Raw genomic sequence first — 17,846 nt, forward strand, 5'->3', positions numbered from 1 at the left:
ATGCACATTGTCATCTGACCGACGCAGCGGTAAATTTAGGGTATTGTATTTTCAGAGGAGTGCAGAGTCAGTACATTTGTTTACTGTATAAAGTATGTGTAAAAGAGGTATGCAAAGGGAAAAAAAAGCAGGGAAGATTCCCTTGGTTTTTCTATGTTTATATAATTGCTTCCTTATGCACTTGCAAAAAAATATCTATAGTTGTTTTTAAGCGTCTTGCAAATTATGAGTGAACTGTCACATCTTGTGTGAAATGACAAAAAAATGTATGAAGTCTTATAACATATGCAATGTTTTCCTTAATTCCCTTATTTACATTGTTCAGTATGTTTATTATGTGCACTATTTTAACTAATTGTGTGTTCATGGCACAATCAGAGACTCCGTCATGGAATAAATATGTTGAGTAAGTATCCTTGCTGGTTTACAGCTGCCCTGTAAATAAGTCTTGTCGTTCCTCTTCCATTTGTTACAGTCTTCTTTTCATCGTTTGCTGTTGTCTAATTTCTTTCCAGTAATACTGACCATAGTATCTGTCCTGACAAAATATTTTGCCAGGTGTTTGTTGCTTGTAAAAAATCCTGTAGTAAGTCAACTAAGAATTTTTAGTCTACCAAGATACTTATTACTAAATGCACCTGCTATGCTATGTCTGAATGAAGTCACGTATGGGGAGAACTCCATCTGAAACCGGCTAACCTTCCACAGTTCCCATGCAAGAGATTTGCTTGTTGGACACGTTAGAAGAGGCTTATGGAGTTTAAGTTGAATTATTTCAGAATGTACTCCCTGGACATACTTGGTTCTATCCTTAAATTGAAAGCTGTTGGAAGCAGGAGTTTCTTTTGGACTGAGCACATCATGAGAATTGTTCCCCTCTGATTGTTGGTGGGCATACTTTATGCGCAAGCATCAAATTGCCTGGGAACACTTTTATGAGAATCCCTGTCTTTTTAGATTCAACAAAATAGAAGAGATATCACTTAAAGGTTTTCCCATTGTTTTGGGTTTTGTGGTTTTGGGGGGGAGGTTGTGTTGTTGTTTTTTTAAAATAATTGTAAAAGAGACTAACAGGCTTCAGAAAGGCCATGTCATTTCTTTAAGTTGCTTTAATATATTCCTGTTAGAAGCAGATACCAGATGCACAAGCTAATCAACCTACAGTGCATTAAACAATTATTTTGGCTCATTGAACCAATCAGAACACACTTTTTATTTTTGACTGACATATGATAAACACAGCCATCTGCTGCTCCGTAGCCTGGTGGTTGGTCTACTCAGGACTGTAAGGAAAGACAGTAAAATGCCCTTATTTTAAGTTTCATAAAATCACGCAGGGCACATCTTCTAGGCCATAAATTACTAATTATAGATAGCACTGAACCAAATATTTCATCCGATCACAATAACATCCTAATCCCAGGATGTTTCATGTATTTCTGTATAGTGTACTACCCTCAAATGTGTCCGTGACTTTCTTTTTCCCCTGATGTTGTCCTTTTCTATTGAAAATTGTCACGCAGTACCATAGCCATGATGTATTCGGCTGAAACATGGACATCTCATCCATGTGAGTCAAAATTTGGTCAGTGGGTCTACAGCTGGGAATTTGAACATTCTGGAGGAAAATATCAAAGTGCTTGTTGTGTTTTCCGTAGGCAGGAATTGTGGATGATATTAACAGTGCATCAAGCGGGGCATGCAAGAAGTGTAGAGCAGAAATGCAAATGGACTCGTGCAGCATGGAGTAAATCCTTTCTCTTCCATATTTCCTCTTCTCCTGCGTCCCATCATACCTCTCAACTTTTCCTCCTCAAATGCATAGAATGAAATCAAAGGGAAGTACTTTTGAGAAGCAAAATAACCTAATGAACCTTAATTCAAATTGATTAATATTGGATTTGGAAAAGGTACATTTAATCCGTTTTGTTCTGCTGTTCCAGAGACTTACAGGGGATGCAAGAGTAACCTTCTGCAAATCTTTGTCCTAGATCTTCCTTCAAAACATTTTCCTTACCATTTTGAAAGAAAAGAAATCAATTCAACTTAACCCCATGATTTTTTTTTTTAAATCCTGACTTGTGTCGTTAAAGAAGCTGTTCAGTTGCTGGAGGACTTTGCCCGATCCATTTAGAATTAGATGATGATTATACAATCAATTAAACCATCTGACATGATGAATAAATACAAGTGGTTTATCATTTTAATGAGCTTATGTACCGTTAAGTATTTTTTTTTAGTTCTTTGCATGTGTTTTCTGCATGTATTACTGAATACATATGCTTAAAGAGATTGTCACGTGGATGACCTATATTTGAAATACCAGAGCAAAACTAAATAGGAGCCATGAAAAGTCAGATACAAAATGATGCTTAGGTGTATGGTCAAAGAGGAGATGTGAGAAACATTTAATGCCCACTGTTGCACAAAACCTGTCCTGCTAATCTCCATTTTAAGATGAAGCATCCTGAGGTGTGACAATGTGTGTAACTAGCTCTACTGTGTGACGTGATGGCAGGAGGGTGTGAGATTTGCCACTGCCTTCATGTGTGTCCAGTTACAGGCAGAGGAACACAGATAAAAGAAAACATTTTCTTTTAGGCATAGTGAAATTCTTCCTTACGTTACCACCTCTAATTGCTTACACCTTTTTTTTTTTTTACCAAACAAGAATCCCAGCTGTTATAATCTTTTGTGTGTGTGATGCCACCATTATAGCTACTGATGTTTAAGGGCTGAACAGAAAACTCAAAATAGTCTTTCCAGTGAAAGCCCCTAACATCATGACTTGTGAGATTAGCATCTTATGGGATTTTAGGTGTTTGTTTGGTTTTGTTTTCTTTTTTTTTTTTTTTTTTTTTAATACGCTTTGGTATCATCTACCTCTTCATTTGGAGAAAAGGGGTAGGGAATGCCAGTGGTGGATACTAAACATTAATTATTTTTATTAAGATACGGCCTAGAATACCTAGTCCCATTGGGCTAGATGTCTCAGGTAGAAACATTTAAAAAGAGGTATATGCCCTGAAGTATGTCTCTGATAGTCGGTAGATCCCTGGGCAAATACAGATCTGAATGTTATAAGTCAGATACATTACTGTCCTCCGCAGAGAATTTGCTAAATTTTATTACAAGTATCATCTTTATTACAAAAAGTAAGATGTATGTTCTATCCAAGATCATCACAGTCAAGAGGCTGTTGGTAATAAACAACCTGTCTTACTAAGGGAAAAAACCACCCTCGTGTCTCTTTTACTGTAAAGCAGGTCAAAATTACTACATATAGTATTCAGGTGGAAGTTATTTTCCTCTTTTTCAGTGAGGGAATTATGTTGTTTCATTCTGAGGGCTGGTGTGGTGTACCATGGATAGTGAAACACAAGGGAAGTTGCAGGAAAAATACCCTTTTTAACTAATAAAACCAAGCGGTGACATTTTTTAACCTGCTGTCCTTCAGTATGTCCTGGGCAGGAAGAGATGAGAGGTATGAATGGAACAACTGTCCTCCTTCAAATCAGAGAAACAACAAGGAATGTGGCATAATCCATTCCTCTTTCATTGGCGATTGTTGGCAAAGCTTCAAAAGTCCCACAGCACAGTTTAGCAGCGTAGCGTTATTCATGCTTGACTTAATGAATGAAGATTATCAAGGTACACCCTGTGGTGAAAATTACCTTCCTCCTGTGGCTGTTATGAGCGCTTTCCTATTTCTTACATGTTCCTTGGTCCACACATGAAGCTGCTCATACACAGCCCAGTGCTGCAGCCATGATTCACATGAGCAACCCCAACGAGACGGGCAGGAGGGTCCCATGTGCGTAGGATTGGGTTGAGTGTGCCTCTGCCATTCCTGCTTGCTAATGCTCTTCCTTATCTTGGCCGCTTTATTCTCCAGGTACACTTTCACTGGCATTTACACTTTTGAGTCATTGATAAAAATATTGGCGAGAGGATTTTGCATGACAGAATTCACCTTCCTTCGAGATCCATGGAACTGGCTGGATTTCAGTGTTATCGTTATGGCGTAAGTAGCACTCCTTTATATTTTTCAGGACAGTGGTATGCAATAGAACTTTTTAAAAAATTGTCTGGCTGTTCTCTTTTTTTCACTCAAATTTCACTGAAAATGAGAAAATGCTGAAGTCTGTTAGGATGGAGTTTGTTTTCCTGAGTGGTTTCAGAGGAAGAAGTCAGAGGAATTCTCAATTCTGTTCTCTCAATTCACTAGACTAGTTTGAAGAAATTATTTACTCTCTCTGAGCTCCACAGAGAAAGCTGTAAAATATCTGTAAAAATACTCGCCTCGACAATGTAGTTTTGGGAAGCTTTGGACCTCCGAATAGAAAGAGTTAGAGGTGTGACTGAATACCCACGTATTTAAATCCCTACTTGTAATCTATCCATCCATAACACCACCAAAACTATTTGCGCGTTCTTCACTTCACAAACCCTCTTCACCCTGAAAGTAATTACTATTTTACTACTATAGGGAATTAACTTAAAGGCCTCTGAAACGTGGTATATATCTTGGGAATAGAAATTTGGCCCCCAACATGATATTCCCCTTCAGCTGTATACTTCTACCTAGATTATTAGAGTTCACTCAGGACAGGTTCTGGTGCTTTGAAGGAGGTGATGGATTTGTGGCATCTAGACATCTAAAAATACACGGGGGTAGGGGAGCAGTCAGCCAGCGCTCGCAGTGGACACAGGGTCAGCCCAAGCTCTGGCCAAACGCAGATGCCTGACACTGTTGGTATCTCCAGCTGAGCTAGAAATCCAGATTTTCTTCATAGTCAAAGAAGAGGGAAAAGCACATGAAGAGAGCATGTCATCTTGAAGTGAAAGCTAGCAGAGATGCCCTGAAAGGCCCCATTTCCTAAAAGCAGAAGGATTTAATCTAATCTCTATTTTCTGCTTAATGATAGATATATAATATCCTGGGTTTAGTTTAGTTCTTGCTGCCTTCTTTAACCCTCATAATTCACAGCCTTAGGTGAGTTGTAAGCCTCTTAGCACTGACATTTGAGCTGAACTCCTGGGCCCACGCCATTTGAATGGAACCAAAACCGGTAAAAAAATTTCAAACTTAGTTCAAACACCAGTAAGGGCCACTGAATTTGGTAGCAAAACTCTGATAGGCTGCAGGGGACAGAAGCAATATTCTTAGCAGCATTTAGCAGAGGAAAAAGCATGAAGATGTGTAACGCTTATGTGGACTTTATTGGGAAGACTCCCATTTATTTCAGTAGGCTTTGGATCAAAGCCAGCCGTAGGCCGGATCCTGGTATCTGTTACTACATTCCTGTGGATTTGGCTGAACAGACATCTGGCCATCGTGATAAGCTTTTAAAAAAAAACCCCAACACTGCAACGCAGATGGGGAGGAGCTTTTGGAGGTCAGCACACATTAGGTACTTTTCTCAGCTAAACTTTTCCTCAAGCAGTGCAATTCTCCTGCAACATTTAGAAGCAGGACAGAACAACACAAAGTGTCACCAGCTTGCTCTCCTGTCCATCAGACAGCTGGTAAAAGCAGGGTACGATAAGTTCATCTGTTTGTGAGTTGGGATGTGAGTTCATTTGCAGTTCTCTGAATTCAGAACAACATGGAGATCTTCCGTGTGTGGGTTCTCCCTATTCTACAAGGAAGGAGGGTTTTGACAGTGAGGTAGAACGGAGCAGAGAAAAGGACAAGATGAACCACAGCTTGCAGCCTTGGCAATGCATCTGCTCCACCTCTGCTCTCAGCTCGGGTGGAGGTTGGGGCATCATCCCCAGCTCTGCAGAACTCCTCTGGGAGCATCTCATTTACTGTCACTGAAACGCGAGTCTGAACAGTCAGTGTGGGACAAGGTCTGGATATCCCTTAAATTCTGTCCACGTTATCTCTGGGTGTTTGGGGCTTAGGGAGGTGGAAAGATGTGAAGGTTTGCGCAGACCTTGAGGTGGACAGTTGCCCAAAGATCATTCATTCCCTGCAGGTAGGAACCAAGGTTTGGTTTCCAGAGGCTGTGGGCTTACACCTCTTTTTGCTGTTCTGATTCTTCTAGACTTGAATGGACACTCAGTGCTCCTGCCCAAGGATTCATGAAAAGTTCCTTAAGCCTTATTTAATTAGAGGCTTGGGTGTCTGTGCTTTCTTTCCTAGCTACATTTCAGTCTTATTTCCAAATGATATTTCACCTCTTAGAAGATCCCTAGAACAGGGAGGCCTGCAACTGTGAAAAATCAAGTTTCTCAACATCAAACGATAGCAATGGCTGTGTTCTTCAGAATCAGCATCCATTCCTATTATTCCTTGCTTTAAGGCATATTACACTAACATTTCCAGAATAGAAAAAAAAAATAAAATGGAATTCTGGAATAGAAAAGAAATAGAAAAGTGTTTCCTTGAGCCCACAGGCAGCAGCGAGAGAGTTAAAAGTGACTGCAATATGATCTTCATTTGTGCAATGAAACTTCCTTCCCAAGTATGCAAGCAGCAGATAGTACAGAGCATTGGATAATGGACTCTATTCTGATACAATTTATCCTTCATTTAAATCCAATTTGCAAGTAGTTTAAAGTAAGATTGATTATACAGGTAACTCTGATGGTGTCTTTGCTTGTAGCTAGTGTAAAGCTAGAGGTATTTCTGTATCTGGAAACAAAGGCGGCATGAGGGTTCAAAATGGGAAATCCTGATGAAGGGCCGTGAGATCTAGGTGGACCAAGGGTTTCGAGCTCACAGAAAATCTTATTCTTTCAGTGGTGGGTGTTATAGGGGAATGACCATCGCTTACTTTCAAGTTATTGCAAAATAACTTCTTACCTCCTCTTTTGGGCCAAAACAGCACAGATTGGTTGACAGAGAGTAGTTTTAAATAGCACGCGAGCGACTAAGAGGTGCCACAGGTCTCCAGGGCTTTTCTGGAGCTCCTGTGCTAACAGACACAGGCATGGCTCCTGACCCTCTGTGGGGCCACGGATGGGTTCAGGAGAAAATATGAAACTGCCCCCGTTTCGATAAGTATTTCCCAGACAATCAAGTACTTTCCAGAAGAGGCGAGGGAGAGGCAGATGTAGCTCTGGGTTGGAAAGTGCCCTGCCAAAAGCTTAAAGACAATAATAAATTCCCTAGCTAACAGGAAAATTCGGGATGGGAATTCTAATTACTTCTCACTCCCTGATACAGAGAAACTGGTCTGCTGCAATTTCATCCGAGAAATGGCCAAAATAAATCTTAATTAACTATTGTGAACAAGCAGCAGTAGTATTTGCTTCATATGCTTGTTCACATATTAATAATGTGTTTTTATGAATGTCTGGTCAGCAAAACCATATTTCCATGCTATTGATTCTCCTCAAATTATTTTTTTTCCACCCTTGCCTGCTGCAGAAGAGTTTGGGAGAGAAGCACTGGGTAAACCTGGGTAGGAATTACAAAAAAGGTAAATCTTTGCCCAGCCTCCCCTATGAGATTATGAAGAGGAGAAGCAATATTGCTCTTTCAGTTTATAATCTGGATTAGTAGATATGGAGAGGATGCTTTGTCCTCCCCAGAGGCCTTTGCACAAAGCCCCCTTAAGCAGGCTTTGTAAAATAACCAGGTGAGATTTTTTTCCTTAACGTGGAAAAACAAATGCCTGAAATAAGTAGAATACATAAATGAAATTTAATCGAAATTTAACAGTGAAATTAAAGGGTCCAAGAGCTCTTTTGTTAAGAAGATACAGCTGTGACTACGCTTTTACTGTATACTGATTTGGAGGAAATAATGTACAACACCGATAAAGCCAAACTCATTCCATAACTGACCCTCTTGGGAGCATTTAGCTCAGATATGGCATGGATCTCCACGATGACCAAAATAGGCATGGCAATGAAGAGCTGGGATTGGTATTTTAATCATAAATAGTTTTTAGTAGAATTGCAATTATATTCATTCAAAATCCATCTTCCTGCAGCCAAAGGGCATGGATTTGATGTACAAAACAAAATAAAATTTTAAGCATCTCTTGAAACCAACATCCGCTTTACTACAGAGCACGGCATCTTAGACTAAATAACCCAGTAGGAACATTTGCACTGGTATTTTCCGATGTTGTCCTATATGTAGTTTGCAGAAGCTATTATGTGAAAAGCACTTGGGTATTTGAAGCTTTTATTTTTTTTAAGAGCAGCAAAATAACTCTTAATGTTTCCTATAATGTAAAGAATTTTCTGTTAAACTACATGATGGTAAAATCTTTAAAGTATTTATTGCTGAACAGAACAATAACAAAGTTCACTCGGTAGTTTTAAAGAATTGATGCCTATTAGATAAGTTTAATAGTTCAAGAAACATTTGAAATAATGTGCGCTCTGAAAAACCCGGGACAAACGGCATCAAAGAACAGCCTGAAAAGTGGATGCACCTCTCATTCGGCTGCATTTGCTCCCACTATGTATGAATGCATTCTTCATTCAGACAAGTCTCATACTCTATTGTATAATGCCAAATAACTGTGACTTAATTCTACAGGTATGTAGGAGAATTTGTGAATGTAGGCAGTGTTTCACCTCTTCGGACTTTCAGGGTATTGAGAGCTTTAAAAACTATTTCAGTAATCCCAGGTAAGAAGCCCTGATCCTTATGTTTTGGCTCTCAGCTACAAGTGATTCTTTCTCTGTCTCTCTTTGTCCCTTTGACTGTTGTTTTTTTGCTGGTGTTTTGTCATCGTCTGTGTGTGACTTTCCCTTGTTACAGATACATAACTGAATTTGTGGACCTGGGCAATGTCTCAGCCTTACGAACGTTCAGAGTACTGCGGGCGCTGAAAACAATCTCAGTCATTTCAGGTGAAAATCAGGTTAAACACTCCGGCTGCAGTTAAAGCCTACATGCCATTTCCAGTAGTAAACACAGTAATTACAAATGACTTAACCATAGATACTGATCAGGAAATGGAGGAATGTAGGGAATGTGACCTGTCAATAGAATACATTTTTCATGTGTTTTTCCAGTACTGTTTTAGTGGGCAGAAGGAATTAGAGTGCCTCCAAAATTACAGACCTCACTAAGACGAGAGCTGCTGTAAGAAAGGTGGTATGTGGTGGCTCGCGAATCACCTACGTAAGGTACTCATTCATGAACCATATGAAAATGGCAATGAAACTCTTTTAAAGTCTTTGGATATTGATTTTTAAAAATGGAAGGTTAATGACCTCAAAACAGGTATTTGTTTAAAAGCGCATTGATAGAGGAATCTAAATCTGTGCTATGAGCCAAGGTTTCAAGACTGCAGGCGTAGATAGCCTAATTTGTCATGGTGTTTATGCATTTGCATGTGATAGAAACACTGTTTAAATTTCGGACACTGGAGAGATCAGAAAATGTTTCGTCATTAATTTTGGTAGGTTCAGCGTTTCATCAACTCACATTTTCTCATATATTCAAGGATATGATTTCTCCCCCCAAAAAAGAAATCAGTGGTTTACTACAGATCTGGTAGTGAAAGAAGCTCTTTTTTTTTTTTTTTCGTAGCTTTTAATCTAATCTATTACTATTTCTTAAAACAATAAATATTATTTACTATTAAGTAATATATGCAGAGATGAGTCCACGGAGGTCTAACCATATGACAATACTTTTTTGCCAAGCATTATCTATGGACAGGTCTCATTCAGCCTCAGTGTTTAACATCTCCAACCTGCATGACAAGGTAGAGAAGATAGCAAAAACCATGCATGGTAGATCCTATCGGTGATAATCCTGAACAGATGTTGGCAATTACATGTCAAAAATATTCGAAACATCAAGAGAACTGCTCAGAGTCTCACACGCAGCTCTTTAAGGTTAGAAAGGTTTTTCCACCCATTATATTATGCACATCTACACTGTAATATAAATCTAAACATATTCTGTGGTTTAAACTTATAAGGACATGTATTACAACTAATCACCAGCACTCAGATGGAGTGTAAACTAGAAAAGGGAATTCTGGAATTGAGGTGTTAAGAAAACATATATATGGGTCTAGAGCTTAGTCTCTCATTCCAACATTAAAGTAATGACAGTCAGTGAAATTACGGAAAGAGGAGATACTTTTCATTGAAAATATATGTCAAAATATAGCTTTTAAAGAATACTTTAAGATGATCATTCACTAGATCTGGTATTCCTTGAAATCAGTTCCCGTCTTAATTTTTGTCTTGAGTTTTGAAAAGAAAAATCTATTAGCAGAGACGTTTGGGTTTTTTTTTTAGGTTTCCTTTAATTGGATTTCCATTGAGAAATGATTTTTTTTTTCTTTGGGAGACAGAAAGTTGAGCACGGTTTTACAGATCATATGGAATAGCAGTGGCCAATCAGAAAGAAAATCAGAGTTTCCTATCTTCCTTTGCTAGCAATTTGAAGACTAACTTGGAGGGACAGCCATCTCCAGGGGACACCTTTCACTTTCCATCTTGTCTCAAGCTTGAGGTTCTTCAGAGCAGAGCCTGTCAATTTTGTGGAATTATATATATATATATATATATATATATATATAAATTTTCTGCTGTCTTCTATCAGAGATGGAGCTGAAGCTTGTTTTACATCAAATGATAAATTTTCGCTGTTTATTTCAGTGGGAAAAAAGGAGTACTGAGACTCAGAAAAACTTTATTTGAAATACACCAAAATCCTTCAGAGATATTAAACACCAAGTTGTTGCATTTGTTGGTTAATAGAAAAAAATAAAGATGAGGAGTATCATTTATTAGAGTAATACATAATAACTCACATTCTATTTTTTTCTTTCTGACTATTTGATTAGTTTTTTGATAACTGCATTTTAGGTACTAGTATTTAAATTATTTGCTGACATAACTGCATGAAGATATGCTAATAGAATATCTGGCCTTAGATTTTATTGTCAAGATTACCTCTGCCCTGAGTATGTTTAAATTACAGATATGGAGAGCTACAAGTCGCCATGGAACACCTAGCTGCCTGTAAAACACAGCTAAGGTTTCTTTTTAACGTTAGAAGATAATTTCAGAGGAGTCGGTCCATTTTTCAGTTAGACTCATATATTTTAAAAGAAATATTGTTCATGATGCTGCGGTTTATTTCGAGATCAGTCTGAGTTTTTAATGATAACATAGGCTTATGCTGAGATGAAATATCTTTCCACAATAAGCTTAAAAATGAAAAGATGATGAACTCTAATATCTTCCATGAGATTTTTGGGTTCAACTGCTAGAGAGAGGAGAAGGTTGTTATTTTTGCTTCCTTTTTTACACCTTAGGTGAAGAATGCCGAGATGTATTCTCCTTTGCAAATATCTAAGTTTTTCCTCTATAAAATTGATCACACTTTTCCATCAGGTAGTTATATTTGCACAAACATACTTGAACTCAGCATGCTCGGTGAAATTGCTTACCGAAAGTAACGGGCCAAGTCCTCCGTGGCATAAGGCTTCTGTCCAGCAAAGCACTTAGAGGCTGGTTTTCAAAGGCATTCTGCTTCACTTGAAATCAATGAGTTTCACTATTGACTCCAGAGGGAGTCAGTAAAGCTAACAATTACTGCTTTTAAAAATCTCACCTACCTTTAATGCCTCGCTCTAAGTGCGCGGGCAGGCACAGGGAGATTTAGGGGACACAGACTCACAGGACTCAAAAAGCTCTCCTAGACTCTTAGAGTACATTCCCCTGGCCTAAGGCTGCGTTTAGGATAGCTCAGACCAGGTCTGATATTTATTACCTGGCTTGTTCTGACAATCCTTCAAAGGTGGAGGTCTCATGATCCTCCTGAGAAGTTTGTTCCAGCATGTCATTGCTTTCACCATTAGAAGATTTGCCCTGGGAGGACAGGGTCAGATCCAGATTCAGCAAACCAAATATTAGCACCTACCAGCAAGACGTGTGCTTCCCGCTCACTGGAGACCTGAGGCCAGGATCTCCTGCTCCCCAAGGCCATGGATCACCTGCAGGTCATGCCTCTGAATCCAGACCCCCATACAGACTCTCTTGGTGCGTTATCAGCTCATTGTTTTTTACCCTACAGCCAATGTGTACGACATCAGGCCTTACCCTCTGTGGCAGCCCTTAACATGCTGGAGAACCTTCATGGATCTCCTCAATATTCACTTTTCTACACTAAACACACCCATTTATTTCTGTTTTCCAGCTGTCTGTGATATCAAGAGAAAACCAGCTTTGTACGGTACCTGGGTATCTGTTTATCCAGAATTCTTAAAAGCAAAATGTTTTTAATTTCTTCATATATCCCTTATGATCGGGTGCTTAGAAATAGGTAACATTTTCTCTACAGGAGCATAAAACCTTGAACTCTCAGTGATTTTATTTATTAATTAGTATCTTGCACATTGCCATGGCAACTGGAATCGTTCATTTTCAATCTGTATAGGAACCAGGGTCAGCAGCAGAACAACCCACTGAAGTCACTCATTTGTCTCCCATTACCAATGTATCCAAGTCCCAGTGTCCTCAACAGGAGGCCTTCCCATGACAACAGAGGGTCTCAAATAATAGTTTATCTGCATGGAAATCACCAATGTTTTTGATTACTACTAATTGAGGTAATTATGAGCCCTGAGGCACACCCTCCTGTGTGCCTCCCCATCAAAAGCCTGCAAAAACGCAGGCCATCATAGAATCATAGAATCATAGAATGGTTTAGGTTGGAAAGGACCTTGAAGATCATCGAGCTCCAACCCCCCTGCCATAGGCAAGGACACCTCCCACTAGAAGAGGTTGCCCAAGGCCACATCCAGCCTGGCCTTGAACACCTCCAGGGATGAGGCCTCAACAACCTCTCTGGGCAACCTGTTCCAGTGCCTCACCACCCTCACAGTGAAAAACTTCTTCCTAATGTTCAATCTGAACCTGCCCTCTTCCAGTTTAAAGCCATTCCCCCTCGTCCTATCACTACATGCCCTAGTAAAAGGTCCCTCCCCAGCTCTCCTGTAGGCCCCCTTTATGTACTGGAAGGCCGCAATAAGATCTCCCTGGAGCCTTCTCTTCTCCAGGCTGAACAGCCCCAGTCATCATCATCACCACCAGGATTTTGTAAAGCACCTGTATCCAGAGAAGCTCCACTGCTCTTTGTGGAACAGGCGTTTGCATCACGGATACCTCACATAAAATGACAGGATACCGGCAAAAGGTGACCTCATAGAAAATTGGGCCAAGGCACTTTGGGGCCTGATCCAGCTCCTGTTTAAGTTAGTGTGAGTCTAAAGGCTATAAATAGTGCTGTGAATGTTATCCAGTACTTTACTGATAGCCAGAACAGAGCTCGGAGCACAAGAATTAAGACTGTGTGGAGGAGACTGACCCTCGTTCACTGCTTCAACCTCACTGAAGTCCTCCTGCAGAGAGATAAATGTCACCCTTCTGGTGGGGAGATCATTTAACTCAAGAAGTAACTATCCCAGAGGTGAACAATGCACCACATATTTGTGTTTTCCTTGGAGACTGACCTGAAAGTCATATTTCCATACAAAGATGGTCTACAGGAATGCTGACAACAATCCAGATTTGCCAACATGCTATTAAACTCTAAACTGCCCAAGGTCTCAGTGGCTAATGACAATATACATTCATCAAGAGTGCACTCCTCTCTCCCTACACGCACATGACTCATGCAGACATTTGCAAGATACATGTGTATCCTCAGGGGAAGGTGAGGACAATCATGTTGCAAGTCACACTCTCTTTTTTTTGTTTTTGCTTTTTCTCCCCACTCATTTCCAGACTGCGCAGGAAAGTGTCTGATGTTCTGTAGGTGATTGCCAACATCTGGTATGGATGTCATACTGAATTATGCTAATACTTTCTCACATCTCGTAGCAGGAATGGATGGTGTTGTGGGATCTTGCCATTTCTCATTGTTTGGTGTTGCTTGCATTTTCTATGGTTTCTGATTTGCATTTGAAAACCGATTATTTGATTAACCTCTGAATATGGTAATTTCTACCTGCATTACAGGAATGTTTGGGCCGGATCCTTCTTGCTTTCTGCAAATGTCAGAACCCTATACAGCCCTTGTTCCACTGATTTTGGATCTCGTGGTGCTTTTCACCAGGAGCAAGCAGGATTTGGCCCAGAATTGTGGAAAGAATTCAGTGATTCAGGAAAAGCCTCTATCGATTACTCCACAGGGAGTAATCTATAGACCCATTGTCATTAACGGGCGTAGATGTTACTCAGCTTTGGATCAGATCCTCATTTTTTTTCTGCATGCTGCCTGGTTTGATGTTTGACTTGCAAGAATTAAGTAAATGCCTTTAATGCCCCATAAATAGTATCTTCTATTAAGCTATATTGCAGTCCTCTCATTGGCACTATTTCAAAGGAGGATTATTTATCTAGAAGATTTAACAGTGCTCTAAATTTGAATACATCTAGCATTGCTTTTACAAAACATGGGATTGATTCAGAGAAATGCAGAGCACCTGCAAGAGGTTCTGGGTGTCCTTATTTCCCCTCAGCCCTTCCATTTGTGTGGCACGGAAAGTTTAAATGAATGGTGATTTAAATACTTTGCTTAGTAGTGGGTTGTGCCAAACAACTTGATGGCCGCTACTTAATTTTCTGGGCAAATTTTGTTTTTAAGAGGTGAGAAAAAACAGACTGTAAGTATACCACTCCCAAAATGGTTTTCCTGGAAAGTTTTAACAAAGGTCCAGGAGGTAGGGTACAAGTTATTTTTAAATGGTCTTCAATTACAGTAACTACATTACTAAAGCATTCTCTTCTTAAACTGTTCAAAAGCCTGTATACTATTAAAACAAAAGACGAAAAAGAAAGTAAAGCAGAGAGCCCTCTCATAAAGAAATTATTTGACACCTGCAAGGAATGAACTTGTAAAACTAATAGTATAGCATTACTGTTCTATTTAAAACCCCAGTAAGTAAACTGAGAAAAACACGTTTCATGAAATGACCTGAAAATTAACAATACTGGAGCCTGATTTTGAAAACAGATAGTCTTTATTGGTGATTAGGATTTTGTAAGTCTTGTTTCCTAATATTATCCCTATTCACATTAGGACTCCCATTGTCCTTGCCCATGTGAGTAAGATTAATTAGTGTACTTAGATGACACAAATGCAGGCCTCAAGCTTGTATTTGTATTACAAACAAATAAATGTGCTGCAGGGATTTCACAGAGGGTACTGCAGTAAAAGAATGTGTGGTTTGGCTTTTTTCCCTTTCTTAAGACTCTGCTTGTATTTGGACTTTCCAAGTTTCACCAGCTCCAGTGAAGAAACATTTGTGCATTCAAAGAACAACTAATGATGAGAATCATTGAAAACATTTCAGAATATTAGATAAAAAAAAAAATATTCTATTGCATTTGAAAATCATATTTCTTTTTCTCCGTCTCACTACTTGTTTAAGACCCGGCTGTCTTAAAGATATCATAGTCTTAACACTGGGAAAGGGTGAGACCCCTGGAAGTCCTTCAGAGTTGGGCCATGACTAAAACTACTTTCACTTTAGATATAAAATTCACCCAAGGCTAGACTATCAGAAGAGCTACGCTTTTTATTTATGCGTCAAAATAGGTAGCCAAATCTACAGATGGACTCAAAAGTTCAAAGCTGCCCCTTTTCAGGGTACCTGAATAGAACTGACCTCATTTTTAAAATCTCTTGCTGTTAAGGAGTGCAGATAGCATGAAAATCCAGATTTTGCCTGATGTTTGTACTGCAATATTTTTTGCTTTGTTTTTGAGTAGAGCAGGGAGCTGTCTAACCTCTCCCTCTTTACCATGCCACAAACTAGCTTTAAAAAGGCAAACAAAGAATTTAGTGGCGAAAGAGAGCTACCCACACCTGATGGGTCAGTCCCTTTTGATTAAATGGCCCTTTCATAGAAATTAATATCACTCATGGATTAACCTAATGACAATACCCTATGCAGGAGTGGAACATTTCAGGCTGCTGGGTACAGGGACTGCTGGACCTTTTGGCCATTCTAGCCACTCATCCTCCTTTGAGAAACTGTGATTTCCCCTTACTTTAACTGCAGAATTTTAAGCAAAACCAAAACCCCATTTTGCCTTCCTATGAGTCCTCAAGTACATTTTCATATTATTTTAAATTACACAGCACTAGCTCAACCTTTGTGGCTGCCAAACTCTTGGGGTGGAATTCCAGGGAACTGAGATTTAATGTGTATGATCATATTCAGTGAGCAAATCAATGTGCTTCTGAGTATCGCCCAGGAGAATTCCTCCTGTTTCCTCTTTGCATTTTCTTTTTTCCATTTAACTCGATTTCTCTTACTGCTGCCATACTGGTGACACTGATTATCAGAAGCACTGATTACTACTTATCGAGTATTAATTAAATATAAATAAGAAAGAAACAACAAAATTGCTACCATTGTGCAGCTGATATTAACGTCCAACTACAGCACACAAATTTAGAAGGGTCTTTTTTTGAAAAGAGTGGGTTTTGCCGTATTCATGTAATATTTAATCAGCTCAAATAGTGCTGTTCTCCAGGAACACTTCAAAAGCAAACAATATCTTTTGAGAAAACAGTATAATTTTTTATGTCTCTATAGTTATAGAATAATAAACTGAAGCTAGTGTTACAGGGTGAAACAACACAGGAGAAGCTAATTTGTGTGACCCAGGGCTTTGGTGTTTGTAATAAGATGATTTATCTACATTGGCAGCGTATTATAAAATTATTAACTTCTCTCAGGTATTGCTGGACCCTCAGATTTTTTTACTCAAATAATTTCCACTAGGTTTATTTGATTGCCCATATTATTTGTCTTGCTTCTAATGCCAAATTCTGTTGCCTTAAGCAAATGAATCGAAGGCAGAAGAATTATCAATATCAGGACAGCCAGCTGGATTTTGCACCAAAATATGTAAAATAATCAGGGAATAAGTAATATTTCTGTACCTCTTCATCTGTTTATGTGAGGGCTAAAGTTAACAGAATCACCTGAGATTTAAAATTAATTCACATTCTCAAAATTCAATGGGATTTAGGCTTTACAGCCTTCACTGCAGCTCCATGAAGACATAAAAGACATTCCTTATTTTCTTTATCCATGAATATTTTTGCATCTCAGTGTTCCTCCATCAAGTTCTTTCCCTCCATTTTTAAATCAGTGTTTGTCTAAGGATAATACCAAGACTTTTGTCCAGACAAAAGCAGGCCAAACTAAACGTTCATAGTGATGACTTGTCCCTCGTTTCTGCCGTCCAGTTACAAACATGTAGTAGAAACCCTCCTGATTTTCCCTCCCATGCAGATTTTCATCATGAAAAGTAGCTATCTGCAGACATGTTTCAGCCTCTCAGTCTATAAACTCTTGGCTTTTATCTCCCCAGGACTGAAGACCATTGTAGGGGCACTTATCCAGTCTGTTAAGAAACTTGCTGATGTGATGATCCTGACCGTTTTCTGCTTGAGTGTCTTTGCCCTCATAGGCCTCCAGCTCTTCATGGGCAACTTGCGACACAAGTGTGTCAGGGACTACACCAAGTTTAACTTCACCAATGGCACGTTGTATTTGGATGGCAGGATGTGGAACACCTCAGAGGAATTTCTTAGTGATCCAGGTAAGCTCTTCTTTACCTTGTTTGTTTTTCGGTTGGTTGGCGTTTTTTTTTTTTAATTATGTTGACCAAAATCTCTATGTGAATCAGCAAATGCAGCATGATCTTACTCTTTATGACATTGATGTGATTTCAAAAGATCTAGGTAGCTTTTTCTGATCCCTGCGGTGCCTTCACAGTCCATACTGGAAGTATTTCTGGTGCTTTCCTGTGATACAGACTAAGGTCCTTGTTGCATCGTTGATGATTTTCACAGTTTTAGGGTGTCTTATGATATTTTTCTT

The 17,846-nt window shown here is 39.2% G+C and overlaps 1 protein-coding gene across 1 annotated transcript in view; it reads left to right on the forward strand.

The window, feature by feature from the left end:
• The window catches only part of LOC309686298 (sodium channel protein type 5 subunit alpha-like), a gene marked incomplete at its 5' end in the record, with an annotated part of 177,068 nt that overhangs the window by 7,794 nt on the left and 151,428 nt on the right, over positions 1-17,846 (forward strand). Inside the window, 4 exon segments of the mRNA XM_082498902.1 lie at positions 326-406; positions 3,896-4,024; positions 8,732-8,823; positions 17,335-17,565. Coding sequence (XP_082355028.1) covers positions 326-406; positions 3,896-4,024; positions 8,732-8,823; positions 17,335-17,565 — 533 coding nt within the window.

This window comes from Vanellus vanellus, assembly GCF_965231255.1.
Source record: "Vanellus vanellus genome assembly, chromosome: 2".
Classification (NCBI taxonomy): Eukaryota; Metazoa; Chordata; class Aves; order Charadriiformes; family Charadriidae; genus Vanellus; species Vanellus vanellus.